We start from the raw sequence: 20106 nt of genomic DNA on the forward strand, positions 1-20106 counted from the left end.
AAGTAGTTAAAGACAATAACTTGTGTCAACCTGGCAAGGAAGAAGACCGACATACATATGCTGCTGATATTAGGCTGTTTACTATGTAACTCTAAAGATACCGTGTGAGACAGAAGGGGCTGGGGGCGGAGAATCAAGTACAGGTGGGGTGGGGCCACTGGCAAATAGCAGGCACAATGGATGACAGGGGCAGAGTATCAAGTACAGGTGGGGTGGGGCCACTGGCAAGTAGCAAGTACAAAGGAGGGCTGGGGGTGGAGTATCAAGAACAGGTGGGAGGAGCTACTGGCAAACAGCAAGCACAAGTAAGGGGTGGGGTGAGTATCAAGCACAGGTGGGCTTAGTTTATGTGTGTGACATTTGCATATTTCATGTTTGCTTTTCATGTAACTGATATATTGCATTTTTACCTAAACTTGATTAAGCCAATTCAAGAATATTGCATTTGTAATGTAAAGCATCAGCACTAAAGTCGAGAAAGAAATTGTCCTGCACACAGGCAGAATGCACGATGCTGGAGCACTCAGTGTGATCGTATTCTGTTGTTTCTAAGTGGAGATGTGTGGTTCTTACCTTTTTCTGGGCTATTCCAGAATTCCTGGGATAAAAGGTTGAAATGACATGTGCTAAGGCTGCGGATTTTACAAGTGGCAGAACACCATTTGTTTCGCAAACTCTGCATATTCCGTTTCCCTCATCGCTGATCGTGAACACGAAAATAAATGACTGCACGTTTTGTTGAATGGATGCTGTGTTGACTGTAGCTCATTTATTTTCTCTTCTTGTTTTCATTCAGGAAGTTGCACTGTATGAGGAATTACATCCACATGAACCTCTTTGCATCTTTCATCTTACGGGCCGTCTCCATCTTGATCAAAGACGCTTTAATGAACATCGGCGTGTTTGATCGGCAGAAGGACATCCCGGCCCAGTTGAATGCCGCCAATGAGGTAGGGCACCGCCAAGCGAGAAGAAGACCAACTCGATGGAACGTGTTGAAGTAGCATGAAGAGAACGTGTTGAAGTGTGAAATATTTAATGAGGGGATGCAATGGCAAGTAGGACCTGATGAATGGTGGGTGCTATATTGATGATTAGAAAATTCATTTGATGCGTTAACAATTACAGAGATATGGAATCATGAACGTGAAGTAGACTAGCGGTCTAGAAGACTGAAGGAAGGATGGGTGGTACCATAAGCCTAGCAAGTTAGCAGCCCTGAGGTCACACACGTTGATGAGTTCAGTTGGCTTGAGTGAGCGACTCTCATCGTCTTTATTGATTTATTGGTTCACTTTGCTGCTTCACAGTGTTATGTTTCAGCTGGCTGGGGACCAAATGTCTGTTTTGGTCATTTGTTATGTTAACAGTGTCAATTGTTTAGTTTCTTTATAAGTCTAAGAACCTTCTTCAATACATCAGGTGTTTTGTGGGTGGTACCCCAAGAGGCGGGGCCACCTGCCAATCAATGTCCAGGGACCGCCCTCAGTCCTATAAAGGAGGAGGGAAACCCACAGTCCCTTGCGGTTCATTGAATGTGCTGGTGTTGGTGAGCGTCTCCTTGTGATTTTTCAGGGTTTTTTGACCTTTTGTTCTGTTTTTGACGTTTACGATGTTTGACTTTAATATACAAATACATGGGATGAAATGGAGGTACACTGCACAGGCAACCCAACGCTATTATTAATCAAACCAAAGTAAACAAAAATAATACAAATAAAGTAAATGACTATTATTTAATAAAAAAAGTACATTCACATGAAAAACATGTAAAAGAAAAAGAACATAACTTCAGTTTGGAAAGTGGGATAAACGACACCTCTAGTAACTTCCTGGCAGGCTAATTAGAAATAATCGCGCAGTCAAACGATGACAGACACTTGACAGGCTGCTCGTCTTCCTCTTTTCCTAGAAAACATTTGTGTGGCTCGGCCATTTCTAATTACTCTGCTTTGGCTCTCTCGGCTGGTGCGCTGCTAAGCAACCATCTTTCAAATGGCTTCTGTACTTGCAGGGGCAGCTAAAGTATTAATGATTCACGTTTATTCTGTTAAAGGCGTCTGTGGAAGGCGAGCTGATTATCCACTGGTGGCCATAATTTGTTATTTTAGTGCAATCTGATATCAAAGCTTCAATAAGTATTTAGAAGAAAGAAGCAGATCAATGGATGAGAAAGGCGCTATATCATACATAGATAGATAGATAGATAGATAGATAGATAGATAGATAGATAGATAGATAGATAGATAGATAGATAGATAGATAGATAGATAGATGTGAAGGGCACTATATAATAAATAGATGGAAGTGAAAGGCACTATATAATAGATATATAGATAGATAGAAAGGCACTATATGATAGATAGATATATAGACAGACAGATGTGAAAGGTACTATATAATATATAGATAGATTTAAGTGTAGTTGGCAAGATTAAATAGATACGTAGATATGAAAGACAATGTATAATAAATAGATATTTAGATGTGGAAGTTCAGTGTAACACACATTGGTAAACCTGTGGCACTCACAAGAGTTCCTTGGAAGAGTATCACTTCTCAGCATTTTTCACAATTAAAGAGGCTTCCCTTTGTACAAAACAGATAATTTTCAGAACAATTTTGCTAATTACTTTATGTAAATGAATAACTTTCCACTTTACCAATAAGATGAAAACCAGCAGGAAGAATTTATAAATTGCTCCTGGCTATGCTGCTGAGAATTAAACTCAGGCCTTCATGATGAGAGTCACACCAAGAAGCAGAATTACAGTTGGAGTCCCTTGAATTAGCATCTCTGTTATGTGTTGGAGTGGTGCTGCCATGCTGACACGTTTAACACTAGCAGGGTGTCTTACATGATCTCCAAAAATGCCAGTGAGGAAAATGACAAATCACTCACATAGAAAGAGGCCGTTATTGTAAAAACAACTTTTCTGAAATTGTAGTAATGAGTTCCTATTGTCGATAAGTGCTTTGAGTAGTGAGAAAAGCGCTATATAAATGCAAAGAATTATTATTATTATTATTTTTATTATTATTCATTGTCTTTCATATCCATATATCTATCTAATCTTGCCAACGAAGCTAGAAATCTATCTATCTATCTATCTATCTATCTATCTATCTATCTATCTATCTATCTATCTATCTATCTATCTGTCTGTCTGTCTGTCTGTCTGTCTGTCTGTCTGTCTGTCTGTCTCATAAGGAGCATTCTATACTTTAGACTGTATCTTTCTGTATGTACAGTGGATACCAAAAGTCTACACAACTTAATAAAAAAATAATAATTTAATCAACAAATTAAATAATCGCTTTTGTTGAGGCAGAGATTGAACTCTAGGTGAGATTTTTGCCTTTTTAATCTGATCTAATAATGAACAGCATTTAATTACCAATAAAGAATTCTCAGTGCCTTGCTTGTCTTTGCACTCCCACCCTTTCTTTTTGATTTTAGGGACACCTGCTGATAGATGACGTGGTCACTTGTCATTTGCGTGTACACTGTTAGACTGCGGCCTGTGTGTCTACTGTGCACTGTAATCATTCATTGCTGTGAGGTGTGGTACACTTGGACCAGTCACAGTATATGTGCAGGTTCACAGTTGGGTATGGAACAATAGAGAGAAAAAAATTCCTGTCATCTACCGATGCTTGAGTGTCACTGTAATACTCCAATGCTGTGTGACAGTGTGAGCCCACTATAATAACACATCAGCCATTGTCTGAGTATGTTTTGGGTATCAATAGTAAAAGTATAAAGACTCGTCTCATTCAAGATTTTACAATGTTTTCCCTTCTTTGAAGCACCATTTGTTTGGGGATGCATGTCCTATATAGGCAGAATCCATCCATCCATTTTCCAACCCGCAGAATCCAAACACAGGGTCCACGGGGTTCTGCTGGAGCCAATCCAGCCAACACAGGGCAGGAACCAATCCCGGGCAGGGGTGCCAACCCACCGCAGTATAGGCAGAATGGAGGTTGTTGTAAATTGTATATTTAATTATGTATTCCAACTGGTTCAAAAATTAACTTTATTAAGCACTCCTTTTGTGTGTACCCCTTTCACTCACACCTTACATCTTTCGGTCTCCATTTCCAGAGTTACATCGGCTGTAAGATCGCCATGGTGTTAATCCACTACAGCATGATATCCAGCTTCAACTGGCTGCTGGTCGAGGGCCTCTACCCTGCTCAACCTGCTTGTGCTGACTGTGTTCACGGAGAGAAAAGTTATTTTAAAATGTACCTGGTGTATTGGCTGGGGTAAGTGACCCGGCACCTTTTAATCTGTCAGCAGGCCAACCGAAATTTTTAAAGCACTAATAACTTCTAATAGTTACTATTAGAACTACCAGTGGCTTGAAAGTTGCGTATAGTTAATGGTAATTTAAGTTATGTTGAATTCTATTAGTTATTCCTCTTTTTCTCATTGCATATTTATTATTATTTTTTATTAATTTCTTTGTATAGTGCCTTTCATATCTATCTATCTGTCTATCTATTTAAAGAGCATCAGTAAAAAGACAAATTTCCCCCTGGGGATAAATAAAGTTCTATCTATCTATCTATCTATCTATCTATCTATCTATCTATCTATCTATCTATCTATCTATCTATCTATCTATCTATCTATCTATCTATCTATCTATCTATCTATCTATCTATCTATCTATCTATCTATCCTGCCTACTATTCTGAAAAGAAAGACATAAGAATCTACTGTACACCAGTGTTTCCCAACAAAGTAGCCATGGCAGCATTGCAGGTGGGCCGTAGTTGACCCCAGATGAAATATTTTTGTGCCCTGGTGCCCAAATAAAGTTTTATCCCCTTCAGTGATAGAGTACCACCTCCCTTCAATTTGTTACTCCAAGTAGTAAGCTTCCTGTGCCACATTCGTCAGAGGCCGAAAGGAAGAATCCAAGGGTCCGCTCGCCCTGCGCCTTACTCAGTAACTGACACAGAAACCCTGACGTTCAGAGAAGGACTCCATTTTTAAATTGTCCCGAATCGACAGCCGATTTTAGGATTTTCCACTCTGAGTCTCTCCAGTCCATCTCTGGACCGATGTGGATTTTAAGCCAGTGGGCTTCGGGTGGGTCTGATTTCCAGACGAAGGCTTCTCATCGCTGCTCTGTGATGCGCATTCACTCTTAGAGTAAATCAAGCAATAAAAGACAGCGACGCCGTGACTGCCCAAGGGTTACGGATTTTTAATTAGTGAAGATGTACAGTAAGTCTTTTAAAATCATTTTAATGAAATGTTTATTTTAATTAACTTCCCACAAATATATGCAGGAAGGAGAGGACGGGAGTCACTGACTGCTTCATGTTTCACTTTTCTTTAGTGTACTCTGAGTATATTCATGTTATGTCATTTTAAGTATTTTCTGAATATAAAGTCTGATTATTCTTGCTGGATAGTAAAGTAGTAGCTATTGTGGAAGAAAAATGAGACAAATTAACAAATAAATAAATAAATTAATTAATTGCTTAACAAGTAGGGGGTTTATTAAATATTAATGGATTCAACTCCTAGCAGACTGCGGTGGGTTGGCACCCTGCCCGGATTGGTTCCTTGCCTGTGTGCCCTGTGTTGGCTGGGATTGGCTCCAGCAGACCCCCGTGACCCTGTGTTCGGATTCAGGCGGGTTTGGAAAATGGATGGATGGATGAACTCCCTAGCAGAGATAAGATTTCAATAACCTTCAGTGCTTTGAATTATCATTTTAAAGTTCTAGGACCCCCCCCCCCCAATCTACCCATACCCCCCCCACAAAAGGTTTAATTGCTGACTTTTCATTTCGTTTTGATAAGCATAATACATTCCATGCCGTGCTGCCTCACACATTTGGGGTCTTGGTTTCGATTCTCACATCCAGATGTGTGGAGTTTGCATGTCGTCCTCATGTCTTCAGTCGAAAAGACGTGCAGTTTAGGCAAAATGGTGACAAAATGGCTCTGGACTGTGGAACTTAGCCCCCTGTCTGACTGCCTCCTGCCTTGCTCCCGGTGCAGTAAGCCGATTTGAGGAGGAGATTTAATTGCCGTTGGTGAAAGGTCAGCTGGTTTCTTTGGTTTTGACCCTAACCCCAAACAAGCGCATACTCCACTTTGTTCTTATTTCACTATCTGGTCCTGATTCTCTACTGCCTCTAGTGGGCACTTTTGGAAGTTTTCCTGGACGTTGGGCTTGGGATCTCTCCAGATCAATAACAGTGTGAGTTTATGATGCTACACTTACTGGGACTTCCTCGTTCACGGTGAACGATTGCCAAGCCCCGGTCTCCATCACGAGTGGGCTTCCACGGCTTACCCACACCTCTCACCGCCATCTATCTTACTAAACCACAGTTAATATATGCACGGCGGACGTGCGGCAGACTCATGGCAGACACACCGAGGCGCATGCGCACTGCGGCCTTGGCGCCCGCCCCAGAGTCCAGAGTCAAACGCAGCAGCTTTCTAAAATGCGGCGGCTTCCCAGAGTCAGTAGGTGGCGCCCAAACAACACCACCTGTAAACTAGACTTGCTCTAATCCACTGTGCCAGTAATGTAGATCACATAACGTTCATTCAGTTTGGCGCCCGCCCCAGAGTCCAGAGTCAAACGCAGCAACTTCCCAAAGCGTGGCGGCTTCCCAGAGTCAGTAGGTGGCGCCCAAATAACACAACGTAATGCGCCGTGGCGCCCGCCCCAGAGTCAAACACAGCGGCTTCCCAAATCGCAGTGGCTTCCCAGAGTCAGTAGGTGGCACCCAAACAACACAACCTGTGAGCTACACTTGCTATAATCTACTGTGCCAGTAATATAGATCACATAACGGTCACAGACTCTAACCCGGCGGCTTCCCAGACTCAGTGGCTGGCACACAAACACCACAACCTGTACACTAAACTTGCTGTGCTCCACTCTGCCAGCAGTCGGTGTCAGCAAAGGGCAACGGAATCACGTCTCCACAAAACAAAACCGCTTTAGTACAGATATGCTTATGTAATTAAATGACATTTCCCCACACGCACCCACCCTCCATGATATGTCATCCATCCAGATATCGGACGGAACAGAAACTGATTGCCATTCTTGGATTTCCGATTCGCTAGTGAATTGCGGGCTTACTTGTGTATTCATATTCAGTGTAGCGCGTGAAGTCCTGAACATCTAAGGGCATCACAGACCTGTTGTTGATCAATCTCACGTTTCGCTGCTGCACACGAGGGACTCCCAGAATATTTTTCGGCCCACAAATAGGCATGAGTAAACTGTGGATGTCGCAAAATGAGTTACACATTTGTAATAGCAGGAAAACTAATTTGTGGGATTGGAATCCGTGTGTATTGAGGATTTACTGTAAATCGTGAGAATCAGGAAATCCACAGAAAACTCCTTCACAAGCTGTTGTGGGTTTAATAGCAAGAGGGGAAGGATCGGGAGTGGGGAAGTCAAGGGTGGCTCCACCTCCTGAGGGTCCACCCACAAAGCACAAGGACTATCAGGTCCTTTAATGGAAAAATACCTAGAAATAATGATTCAAATTGAACAATTGAACACATGTAAGCACGTAACATATTGGTTTGTGAGGACGTGGAGCCTCTTGGGTATCAAGCAGGACGTCAACCTGGGCAGGACGGCACACCGTACAGCTCTTCATACTGAGTCAGCCTAACATGGATGTCTTTTGGAATGCAGAAGAAAATCCACAAAGACCAAACTCCGCAGTGACGAGACCAGGATTTGGAGCTAAGAGGCGTCACCACGACCCGTCGTGTCACCACACCTCCCAGATTCAGAGATATCCCTAGTGTCCCGGAAGTGTTGGTCTTTTAAACTTCTTGGAAGCGGACTGTCATGGCGAGTTGTGACAGCTGAATAGTTTAATGACTGACTCTTTCATGTTTTGTCTCTGTTTGTACAGGAGCTCCACTTCTCTTTACAGTGCCATGGGTGATAGTCAAGTACCTCTATGAAGACAAAGAGTAAGCACCGAAACATCATCTTTAATTTAATTAGTATGGGGGTAAAATGAAAGTAAAGGCAAGCTGAAAAATACGTGGTAACCACGACGAATAGAAGCTGATGCAATGCAGCGCATTCGCAATGGCTTATGGGTAGTTTGAATTCGCACAGTGCCATATGTCCAGTTGAAGCCAAGGTCAAATTAACGTGGACGCTCCGTTATGGGGATCACACCATCGTTGACCAACAAGTCATAGTGAGATTTCTTTGTCAGGAGGGGAATGAAACCTCTGGAATTTCCCCGAAGAATGTCAGCTCAGGATGAAAGTGAAAACAGCAGGACATGACGGAAAGTTATGAATGAATAGGAAGGTTTATAGTGGGGAAGAATAAAGCGTAAGCGACGAAGTTGGAACTGCTCGACCATCAGCATTGCGCACACAAACCCACATCGACGTGGCAAATGTCTTCATCAGAGAGGACCGACGGATCACATTGTCCACTTCTGCGGGCAACCTTTGGGTATCAGCTATGGATCTGCACACTTGACGACTTGAGGATACCGTAACGTTTGTGCAAGATGGGTACCCAAAAAGCTTACTGATCTGCACAGGCCAACTGCCTTCAGTGAATTTCAGCAGCTTTCACTCCCTCAGCCCAAAGAGATTTCACTGCGATGTGTTGGTTCGACCATCATCTGACCGGTGCTTTTTAAACAATGGGGCCACCTAATGTCAGAGCTTGTCGTGAATCACAACTGGGGAAGGGCACGAACGGTTGGCGAAATGCCTTGTGACGGGTCGCTGAGAAATGGGAAATTGCCACAAACGTGACTACCAGGGGGAACTGGATCCCCTGGATTGATGCTCTGTGGCGGAGAAACAAAAAAGGGGCACAATGGGGTCAGATCTTCAAGGGGAACCCCAAACCTCCAACCACCTTGTCAATCGAATCAAATGGGGTAGCCCCAAACTCCTGCTTGTCAATAAAATGTTAGTGTATGGCGGTGGAGGAATCTGACAGAAAGGATAACCCCGCTTAGTGCTTGAATGTTACAGTGTCGTGGCACTCGAAGCTCCAAAGGGGGCCCCAGATCCCTCTTGCTTAACTTTCAAATTGCCTTTACTTTTTGATTTACCCTCAGATGTTAAAATCACACTCCAGGAAGGAATTTAATGTATTTTCAGTGTGCTGATCAATATGTCAATCGGGTATTTCAAAAAAACAAACAAAGTGGTACATTGAATCCAATTGTCCATTGCTACTCAGGCGGCTTCCTTTCCTTTCATTGTGAAACCTTTTTCATTCCCGCATTTACTCACGTGAAACTTCATCTGCCCCAAATTTGCCCAAGTCTGAGTTCTGTCCACGTCCCTTTGTAATAAATCACGTAGTTTAATTTCACCTGCAAGCACCCAAAATCAAAGCATTACACAGGCTGACCATCACCCCCCCCCATACCCCAAGCTATCGTAACCATCTCATACCCTTGGCACCTTGGCCTGCAGGTTGTCTCCATCCGAAGCACAACTGAATCTAAATTGTCAATGGGCATCCCGCATTTGTCTCGTGTCTCTCCCATGCATGCCAAAGCATCAATGATTCCATTAACTGCACGTTAATCTTCTTGTTCCTGATTCTCGTTTAATGTTCATGCAAAATCTGATCACAAACAAAAGGATTTTATTTGGACTCTAAAAATCTAGATTGCATTTTATATCTTGATAAACAGATGCTGGGGAAGAAATGAAAATATGGCATACTGGTGGATCATTCGCGTCCCAATTGTTCTCGCCATCGTGGTAAGTTCGACTCTGCCATATGAGGCATTTTTCAATGTATTTAGTAGAACGATTAGATTTAGTCTGTAAATTAAAAATAGAAAAGAACTCGTAATGTAACTGCATTTCTCTGTGCGATAATTCTTTGAAGTTCTTGTAACTTGTATTTGAAAGAGACATTGGCCTCCTACTGTGAATGTGAAATTAGTCATTATTTTCAAAGATGCACTTCATTTGCATGCTGTTATGTTTCAGCCAGGCTAATGATTACATTTCTTTTTTTGTCTATTTTGTTTAGCAGTTCGTTCCATACAGTGTGCCGGTATGCACCGGTAAGAAGTACCGGCACTTCTCTGTTTTTAGTAGTTGCATGCTGGCAGTTTTTTCAAGTGTACCAGCATGTATCATATGTATCTAAACCACCTTTCTCGTCGATCAAGTGTGAATGTTTTGTGGTGCTCGAAGTTAACAAAAAGGGTGATCCCCCAACTTGTCAATCAAATGTTGATGCATTGTGGGACTGGAAACTTCAAGGGGGACCCCCAAACCTCCCACTTTGTTGCTCGATTGTTAGTTTGTTATGGTGCGTGAAACTCCAAGTGGGACCTCAGCCCCACCCCACTCATCGATCGAATGTTAGCGTATCAAATTTTAGAGTATTACGGTGCTCAGAACTCCAAAAGGTGTACCCCCAACTCACACAGTCTCTGTTATGAGTGACTTGGTATAGGATTCGTAAAAGCAGTTTTAACGGTAGTGGTGCACCGTCTGTTGGAATGACAAATGCAATGCGTTTTATTACTACAGATGTGTGTGATGCACCATCTGTTGAAATGACAAAGGCATAGCAACCAGAGGGACACAGGAGGAATCCTGGCTGAAACATAACACATGCATTATCATATTAAATTGCTTTCGCTTACATTGTGCATTCTAATTAAATGTTTGGATCTTTTAATTACTGTGTGTTCATTAATGGGAACAGTGTGTGTGCTTTTGTGTGTGTAAATGATTTGGTGTGACTCGTGGTCAGGAACCTGGCTAGCTTTCTCACCGTCTCCTGATCTTGATAAGTTAAAAGTGCAGAGTGGCTCAGGGATTCCTGACGTTTAAACGTTATGTCTCAACTCCATCTGTTTCAGATAAATTTTTTTATTTTTTCCCGTGTTATAATGATACTTGTGTCCAAGCTGAGAGCTCACCAGATGGGATACACAGATTACAAATTTCGGTAAGCCTTTTTATTTGTTTATTGACTTCACTAAAATGACAAATAACTGGGTCTGAAATTCAGTTCTTCTAAAATGCATAAATTAATGAATGAAACAGGCTTATCGTGGAGGCGAGGGTGGGCAACTCCTCTGAGATGCAGATTGTTGATTTTCATGGAGTGATTTTCCATTTGCTTTCTCCTTCAGGTTAGCCAAGTCCACTCTGACCCTCATTCCGCTGCTGGGGATGCACAAAGTTGTGTTTATTGCCGTGACTGATGAAAATGCCCATGGCACCTTGCGCTACATCAGATTGTTTTACCTGCTTTTCTTCAACTCAATTCAGGTGAGGTTTGCCATCAGATTTAATCAGCCTTTGTGAAGTTAAGCATGCGGCCTTCTGCTCCAGTGACGTCAGGTTATTCTGTCAACAAAAAGCCAAGTAACAATTAATAAATTCAGTCGTTGGCAATGGCATGTGCAGTAGAATATACAGTATGATCCAGCCGGGTGTCGTGAACAAGGAGTCCAAAAAGGTCAGGTCTGGTCAGCTTCGGGGGGCATGTGCTGGTACAGCGTGTTGCCACACCCACTACATGATGAAACAGCTCGGGATCCTGGTTGGCAACCCCCCAGGCAGACATGCGGTGCAGTCCCACCCTCCAGAAATCTATCTGCCGCAGCCAAGTGTTACGTGGGCATCCCCTTGGCCTGGTCCAGTTGCTTGGGTCCTCAACAATGAAGATCCTGTGAGCCAAATCACCCTTGGGGAATCGTGCCACATGGCCGTAGTGCCATAACTGACGCTCCCTCACAATGCAGGTCATGTGCCTCATTCGGGACTCCATGAGCAACACAAAGTCAAACCAGCAGGACCCAAGGATTCTCTGAAGAGACCGAAGGAGTCCTCGTATCAGGTCACTGGATAGGGTCCATGTCTCACAAACAGGGAGCACCAGGACTCTAAAGAACTCTAAAGACTTGGACCTTCGTCCTTTTGCAAAGATATCGGGAGCGCAACGCAACCCTTTCCAGCCAACTCATGACCCCCCATGCTCCCCCAATTAATCATAGGAAAAGTCACCAGAGACATGAATGGTAAATAAACCTCTTGATGAGGTCAACACTCTCTCCGCAGACAGACACACTGCTGACATCTGTGCCCAAGAGGTCATTAAAGGCCTGGGTCTTGGTCCAGTGGCTGTGGGGCATGTTGACGAAGAAAGGTTCACTGATCTTGACTTTACTGACGATGTTGTGATCTTCACAGAGTCAATGGAGGCTCTGATTGGGGCTCTTGAGAGAGACTGTGTCAGAGTCCAAAAAACACTTCCACAAATTGGCCACTAGCGGGGGATATCACCATCAAACCCCGGGTCGTCATAAGGGCAAACACAGAGTCTTCATAAATCTTCCTGCTTGTGACAAGTATGAAGCTCCGTAGAAGCACAAAAAGGCAAAAAATTAAGGAGATGCCTGTAACACCAAAGGCAATCCAAAGCAAACCCAATGGAGACATTCAAAGAATCATTAATATATGGAGCAGAGGGTCGAAAATCCCGAAATTCAATGAAACAAGTAATCACAAGTCAACTCAGTGACTCCCAGACATGTTCAAAATAAATCCCCAGGAACTGTAGAAGACCTTCCGGAATTTATACGGCAGTGGCGGTGAGTGGCCCCGCCTCCTGGGGAAGCATCTGCCAAACACATGGAACATAACACAGGCCACTTCCATACATATACAGAATCAAAAATGATGCATAATACACATAAGCAAAAAAGGAACGTTAAAAGGAATCAAGGAATCAAAAACAGACATTAAATATGAATTTCAATCCCCACCCAGGGGAGGAACCCTAGGCCGAGACGTGACATCAGGTGGGACTGTCTAAAAGTCATTAAGAGCAGGGTGTCGAGTCGGGCAGCTTCCGAGTCCTGCTGTTCTTCCACCTGAATGAGTTTATGTCACTCCTTAAAAGAGACAATCATTGCCAGTCAAAGCCTATATGGAGGGGTAGGGGTGGTAGGAGGGGTTCATAAAGGTCTGGAGACAACCTTGCTTGAGCTACATGGTGTCTCTTGGTGTATACTGCACACATTCAGTATTATTAGACTTCAAGTACCCAGCGAGGGTCCCCTTCGGTGTCCAGAGTATGCCCTTTGACTTACCAAAATGGTACTCTCAGTGTTCATAGTGCACCTAGGGGCTGGTTGGGGGGCTTTATTTGTCCCCAGACGTGCCTTTCCTACTGGATTTATGTTGACAATTTGGTATTTACATGTTTCTGTTGCACATAATAAGATTTTTTCTGGTGTTCCGGGTGTAAACGTGTGACGCCAAGGAGGTTACTATGTTCTCGTTTATCATGGGGTTGGAAGAGGAGCGACACGCTGAATGTCAATTGGATGCGCAAGTAACAACTTCACTCTACTCTGTACATGTGACAGCATGGCTTAGCACTTTTAAAATGGCCCCTAAGACCCCAGCCGGACGGCACGAAGCACGCGGGCCGAGTCACGTCGCCTTACAACCACTCGCTTAAGGCCTCGCATTGTCTCTACGCTGAAGCCATTCATCACCGAGGGTTGCAGGAAGATTATGCGGTGGCGGCGGCGGCCGTGTTCTTTTCCTACCACATTATCATTTTTCAGACAGCTCATTGAGCTGTAAAATTGAAATGGGATAATAACCGCGTCATTTGAAAAACTAATTGAATTTTTTTTTTTTGTCTTTGTCTTTCTAGGGTTTGCTGGTTTCGATTTTGTACTGTTTTGTCAATAAAGAGGTCAGTAAAATATTTTAAAGTCAACTTCCACTCTTATCTTTCTTATGATACCTTCCAGATTACTTTTGCGTCAAATAAATGTGTTTTATATGCTGTGTGGATACAACACAACAGGAGTGGGCACCACTGCGGGGTCCACCATCCTGGGTTCAAAGACCCTAAGCTTAGTTATTGTCTGTGTGGAGTTTGCATGTTCTCCTTGTGTCTCTGTGGGTTTTCTCCCCTATCCCTAAAGACATGCTGTGTAAGGTTAAATGGGGAGGGCGGGTGGAATAAATACGGGGTGGGGGCTCAGAAGTGCCAGGGTCGCCCCTTTTAATTCCTAACAAAAGCAAAACAAAATAGGCGCACGAGGGGGTTCAAAATAGGAAACAAGAACATTCCAGCCTTCTGGCTTAAGAGTGGGTCACCCACGGGGAGCTTCATTATTTTTGGCAAGTCCGGGTCCAGCTGCAGACTTCCACCATTCAGTAGCTCCGCTAGATAGCCAATTGGATTGCAGGCTCTTCTCACTTGACTTGAATCAAATGAAACCCCCCCCCCCCCAACTCTCATCTTAACTATAGTGTACCTGGGTGTTATCACTGATGTATAATATGGAGGAAGACAGAGGGCGCTATTGAGCCCCAAACCAGCATGACACAACTGACATGCAAGCAGTCATCATGGGTTGAAACATTGGATTTTATTCCTCCAAATACCTTTTAAACAATATAGAATGTAAATATGATGGTCATGTCATTCCCTGGGCGGCACGGTGGCGCAGTGGGTAGCGCTGCTGCCTCGCAGTTGGGACACCTGGGGACCTGGGTTCGCTTCCCGGGTCCTCCCTGCGTGGAGTTTGCATGTTCTCCCCGTGTCTGCGTGGGTTTCCTCCGGGCGCTCCGGTTTCCTCCCACAGTCCAAAGACATGCAGGTTAGGTGGATTGGCGATTCTAAATTGGCCTTAGTGTGTGCTTGGTGTGTGGGTGTGTTTGTGTGTGTCCTGCGGTGGGTTGGCACCCTGCCCGGGATTGGTTCCTGCCTTGTGCCCTGTGTTGGCTGGGATTGGCTCCAGCAGACCCCCGTGACCCTGTGTTCGGATTCAGCGGGTTGGAAAATGGATGGATTGATGTCATTCCCTTTCTCCCAACTCCCCTTCCTCTCGCCAAGTGTTGTCCTCTGCCTCCCAACCCTGACTCCCAGTTATTTTTAAACCAGATCCCAGGAGTACTTCCTGGTCAGGTGGACGTTTCTAGAAGGCAGGGATGATTCCTCTCTTCAGCTCCCCCTGGCGGCTCCCATGGCATGCAACAGGGCTGCACAGCCGGACTACACTTCCCAGCATACCTGTGGGCTAAAAAACAAAAAAAGGGGGGCAGCAACACAAGAATTCTGCCCTCTAGTGTATCAGGGCAAGTATAGACTCCAGGAAGGCTAACTCTTCTGATCCCTTCATCCTTCTGGTCTCCCTCTCTGGCAAGGGATCAGTTCTTGACCTGGTCGGAGGGGACACCAGCTGATCCCTGACGACACTTACAATAAAAAGTGACAATCTCCGCGGTGGACTGGCACTCTGGTGGTCTATTGAATATCTGGAGGTGTCACAGTTTTATACAGTTTTTGCTGGAAGGAGGCAAGGTCGTGTCTTCTTTTTGTGGCGGAGAGAAAAAGACGAGACTGTTAGTGACAGCGCCCCCTGTCTTTCCGGCAGGGTATTGCGTTGCTTTGATGAGCCTGGAAGGCTTTATACAGTGCATCCGGAAAGTATTCACAGCGCATCACTTTTTCCACATTTTGTTATGTTACAGCCTTATTCCACAATGGATTAAATTCATTTTTTTCCTCAGAATTCTACACACAACACCCCATAATGACAACGTGAAAAAAGTTTACTTCAGGTTTTTTCAAATTTATTAAAAATAAAAAAACTGAGAAATCCCATGTCCATAAGTATTCACAGCCTTTGCTCAATACTTTGTCGAGGCACCTTTGGCAGCAATTACAGCCTCAAGTCTTGTTGAATATGATGCCACAAGCTTGGCACACGTATCCTTGGCCAGTTTCGCCCATTCCTCTTTGCAGCACCTCTCAAGCTCCATCAGGTTGGATGGGAAGCGTCAGTGCACAGCCATTTTAAGATCTCTCCAGAGATGTTCATGATTCAAGTCTGGGCTCTGGCTGGGCCACTCAAGGACATTCACAGAGTTGTCCTGAAGCCACTCCTTTGATATCTTGGCTGTGTGCTTAGGGTCGTTGTCCTGCTGAAAGATGAACCGTCGCCCCAGTCTGAGGTCAAGAGCGCTCTGGAGCAGGTTTTCATCCAGGATGTCTCTGTACATTGCTGCAGTCATCTTTGCCTTTATCCTGACTAGTCTCCCAGTTCCTGCCGCTGAAAAACATCCCCACAGCATGATGCTGCCACCACCATGCTTCATTGTAGGGATGGTGCCTGGTTTCCTCCAAACGTGACGCCTGGCATTCACACCAAAGAGTTCAATCTTTGTCTCATCAGACCAGAGAATTTTCTTTCTCATGATCTGAGAGTCCTTCAGGTGCCTTTTGGCAAACTCCAGGTGGGCTGCCATGTGCCTTTTACTAAGGAGTGGCTTCTGTCTGGCCACTCTACCATACAGGCCTGATTGGTGGATTGCTGCAGAGATGGTTGTCCTTCTGGAAGGTTCTCCTCTCTCCACAGAGGACCTCTGGAGCTCTGACAGAGTGACCATCGGGTTCTTGGTCACCTCCCTGACTAAGGCCCTCCTCTCCCGATCGCTCAGTTTAGATGGCCGGCCAGCCTAGGAAGAGTCCAGGTGGTTTCGAACTTCTTCCACTTACGGATGATGGAGGCCACTGTGCTCATTGGGACCTTCAAAGCAGCAGAATATTCCCCAGATTTGTGCCTCGAGACAATCCTGTCTCAGAGGTCTACAGACAATTCCTTTGACTTCATGCTTGGTTTGTGCTCTGACATGAACTGTCAACTGTGGGACCTTCTATAGGCAGGTGTGTGCCTTTCCAAATCATGTCCAGTCAACTAAATTTACCACAGGTGGACTCCAATGAAGCTGCAGAAACATCTCAAGGATGATCAGGGGAAACAGGATGCACCTGAGCTCAATTTCGAGCTTCACGGCAAAGGCTGTGAATACTTATGTACATGTGATTTCTCAATTTTTTATTTTAATAAATTTGCAAAAACCTCAAGTAAACTTTTTTCACGTTGTCATTATGGGGTGTTGTGTGTAGAATTCTGAGGAAAAAAATGAATTTAATCCATTTTGGAATAAGGCTGTAACATAACAAAATGTGGAAAAAGTGATGAAGCGCTGTGAATACTTTCCAGATGCACTGTACCTCTTGATTAACTTTTATAACCTGTCCTGAGACACTTATTGAAAAACAGACCCCCAGACAGATGTTACTTGATTATTTTGACGTCTTTTGAAAGTTGCCTTAGATCAAATAATAATAATAGTTCTTTACATTTATGTAGCGCTTTATGTATTGATAGGGGAGCCACTTCAACTGCCACTAATGTGCAGCATCCACCTGGACGGTGGCTATTTTTACGCCAATACACTCACCACACATGAGCTTTTAGGTGGTGAAGTGGTAAGAAAGGTAGCCAATTAGCATGGGAAAGGTGCCATATCAACAGAATTTATTATTATTATCATTTATTACATTAGATTATTATTAATTAGAGACTGGGGATGATTAGGGGCCAGAATGACTCAGCAATGGAGGACAATTTAGGCCGGACATCGAGATGCACCCTTCTCTTTACGAAGGATGCCCGGGGATCTTTTGTGACCACAGAGAGACAGGACCCTCAATTTTATGTCTCTTCTAAGCTAATAAATGGAACTGAAAAACTTCTGCCAAAGCAAAGCATGCTGGGTAACGCCTTACCCTGTGTAAGAAGAGAATGCATAAATGACCAGCTTGGGATCTGAGCCCCCATCCGTGGACCTCACAGGTTGCGACGTGAACCAAAACGTCACCAGAGAGCTCACACAGAGTGTATGTGGTGGAGTAGTGGCTCTGAGGCTAGGGATCTGCACTGGCAATTGGAAGGTTGCCGGTTCGAATCCCGTAAAATGCCAAAAGGGACTCTGCTCTGTTGGGCCCTTAACCTGCAATTGCTAAGCACTTTGAGTAGTGAGAAAAGTGCTATATAAATGCATAGAATTATTATTATTATGTGGAATTTCAAAGTCTGTGGTGGGTTGGCACCCTGCCTGGGATTGGTTCCTGCCTTGTGCCCTGTGTTGGCTGGGATTGGCTCCAGCAGACCCCCGTGACCCTGTGTCCGGATTCAGCGGGTTGGAAAATGGATGGATGGATGGATGGAATTTCAAAGTACAGATCGGGCAGCCAGCCATGAACTCCTTTTCTTTGCCTTCCATTTACAGGTACAGTCCGAGCTTGTGAAGCGCTGGAAGCGCTGGAAACTGGGCAAGGACATCGATGAGGAGTACCGGCACACGTACAGTCAGAGCGGGCAGGGCAAAACCGGGAGCAGCACGATGACCCCGTACATCGAGAAGCACAAGCTCGTCGGCAGCTACCAGAACGGCTCAGGGAGGAAGGACAGCAGCCTGCAGCCGGCTGCCCCGCAGACTTTTCCCAGCTGCCCTGAAAGCGGCTGCTCTCGAGGCGGCGAGCCGATGAACCTCAGTGCGCAGATGCACTGCTACGAGTTTCCACAGGAGACGTCCGAGAGCAGCTTCTGAGAGGCTGGCGAGAGCCCTGGACACTCCCCCCCCATATAAACCCCCATCCCCGACCAGGGGCGGACCTCCTGTCCGCCTGCAGACGCCGTGCAGAATTGCAGTAACTGTTGTCGATGTCGCAAGTGAAAGTGCTGCGCAGTCCATCTGCAACCATCACCGCTTCCGTAATGGTGACTCTCCCATGGTTTCTAAGCTATGGCAGTCATATGCTTGGCAGCAGCTTTGTCTTTTCAGGAAAAAAAAAAAAGAGGTTCACATTTTTTTTTACATAGAAACTATTTCTTAAAAAAAAAAATTGAAATATCACTTGCAGCATTCATTTTGCTTACTGTGAACAAATATGGTGGTGTATTGACGTACTCGAGCAGCCACTGCTCTCCGTTTTCTTTTTTTTATGTCCGTTGGTGTGCTGTTGATGTCTGGTACTCACTGAGTGTCCACCGGCTCAGGTTACAAAGCGTTTAGAAATGAGGGCGAGATCTGCAACACTCGGTCACATGGATGATAGACAGGCGAGGCGAGGCGACTGCGTACTGCGTTCCTCGTTTGTAATCCACGGGCTAGTAAGGCCAGCAACGGGGAAAACGAGCAGCGGCGTGACAGTTTTAGACATTTCTACTCTGCCATCCATGAGGATTCTTGAAAGGACGCCTCAAGTTCAGCTGTCATTGGGCATAAAACGGAATGAGCCGCCACACCCTAAGGCAATACGTATGTAGCGCCTGTCATCAACGCCTTGGCCAAGCATTCAGTTGCATAGAAATACCAAAGGGTTAGGGTTAGGATTAGGGTTGGGGTTACAATCTTGGAGATTTTCGATCTTCAAGACATCAAGCTAACTCTGATTGTTCAGGTAGTCGGGACTCCTCTTAACGCTTGATTTCTCCGCTGTAAGAAGATGGAAAGGCACCTTTTACGTGGGGGCACAAACATAACTCTAATGGATTTTTGTTTTTAGCACGCTATGGCCGAACGGATAAAATGTTGGGACACCAACCAGTTTGTCCTGTTTAATTCTTTTTTAACAGCAAAACAAAATAAACGTACGATGGCACAGCAAAACATGGCACATGGGACGTAGGCTTCTCCTTGGTTGAGCGGGTCCCTGCTTCTCGTGGAGCTGTGTCCTTTAGGGTAGCTCGACTCAAAGTGAGGCACCTCCTTCCAGGGATGCCCGGCTTTAGAGGACCTGGCTTGAAAGGGGTGGAGTCAGTTGCCCTCACTGAGCATCTTCTGGGGACTGTGGGAGTAGAGACAGGTGATAAGGTTAGCGACAGCACCCTCTCTTGCTTTGGGGTGGTATTACGTACCTCAGCTGAGCAACCCACTTCCATGAGGGCATGATGGTGTTCATTTACACCGGGTGGATGCACAACCCACTCGGCTTTGGATTTGATAGTTTCGTATTAGTGGGACTCAGTGCAAAGCAAACCGTTTACGAGAACTTGAAGTAGGCTGGCACCCACTGAGACTTCATACCAACACTTCCTCGTTCTGCCCTTAGGAGTAGCAGCGATTTCAGTTTTCCAGCATGTGCCAACACTGCACCCAGCTACCAATCCATACACCTTTCAACAAGCTTTTGCACTTCCAAGGGGCCATTGAACCTCCAAGGGACAAGCACCCCCCCCCCCCCCTCAC

At 44.9% G+C, this 20106-nt stretch overlaps 1 protein-coding gene across 1 annotated transcript in view; it reads left to right on the forward strand.

The window, feature by feature from the left end:
- The window catches only part of gcgra (glucagon receptor a), a 189236-nt gene extending 169143 nt beyond the window's left edge, over positions 1–20093 (forward strand). The window contains 9 exon segments of the mRNA XM_028819982.2: positions 797–950; positions 4109–4195; positions 4197–4272; positions 7926–7986; positions 9699–9768; positions 10890–10978; positions 11166–11304; positions 13706–13747; positions 18145–20093. Coding sequence (XP_028675815.2) covers positions 797–950; positions 4109–4195; positions 4197–4272; positions 7926–7986; positions 9699–9768; positions 10890–10978; positions 11166–11304; positions 13706–13747; positions 18145–18465 — 1039 coding nt within the window. The 3' untranslated portion in view covers positions 18466–20093.
- Positions 20094–20106: the final 13 nt, after the last annotated feature.

This window comes from Erpetoichthys calabaricus, chromosome 14 (genome assembly GCF_900747795.2).
Source record: "Erpetoichthys calabaricus chromosome 14, fErpCal1.3, whole genome shotgun sequence".
In the NCBI taxonomy this organism is placed as follows: Eukaryota; Metazoa; Chordata; class Cladistia; order Polypteriformes; family Polypteridae; genus Erpetoichthys; species Erpetoichthys calabaricus.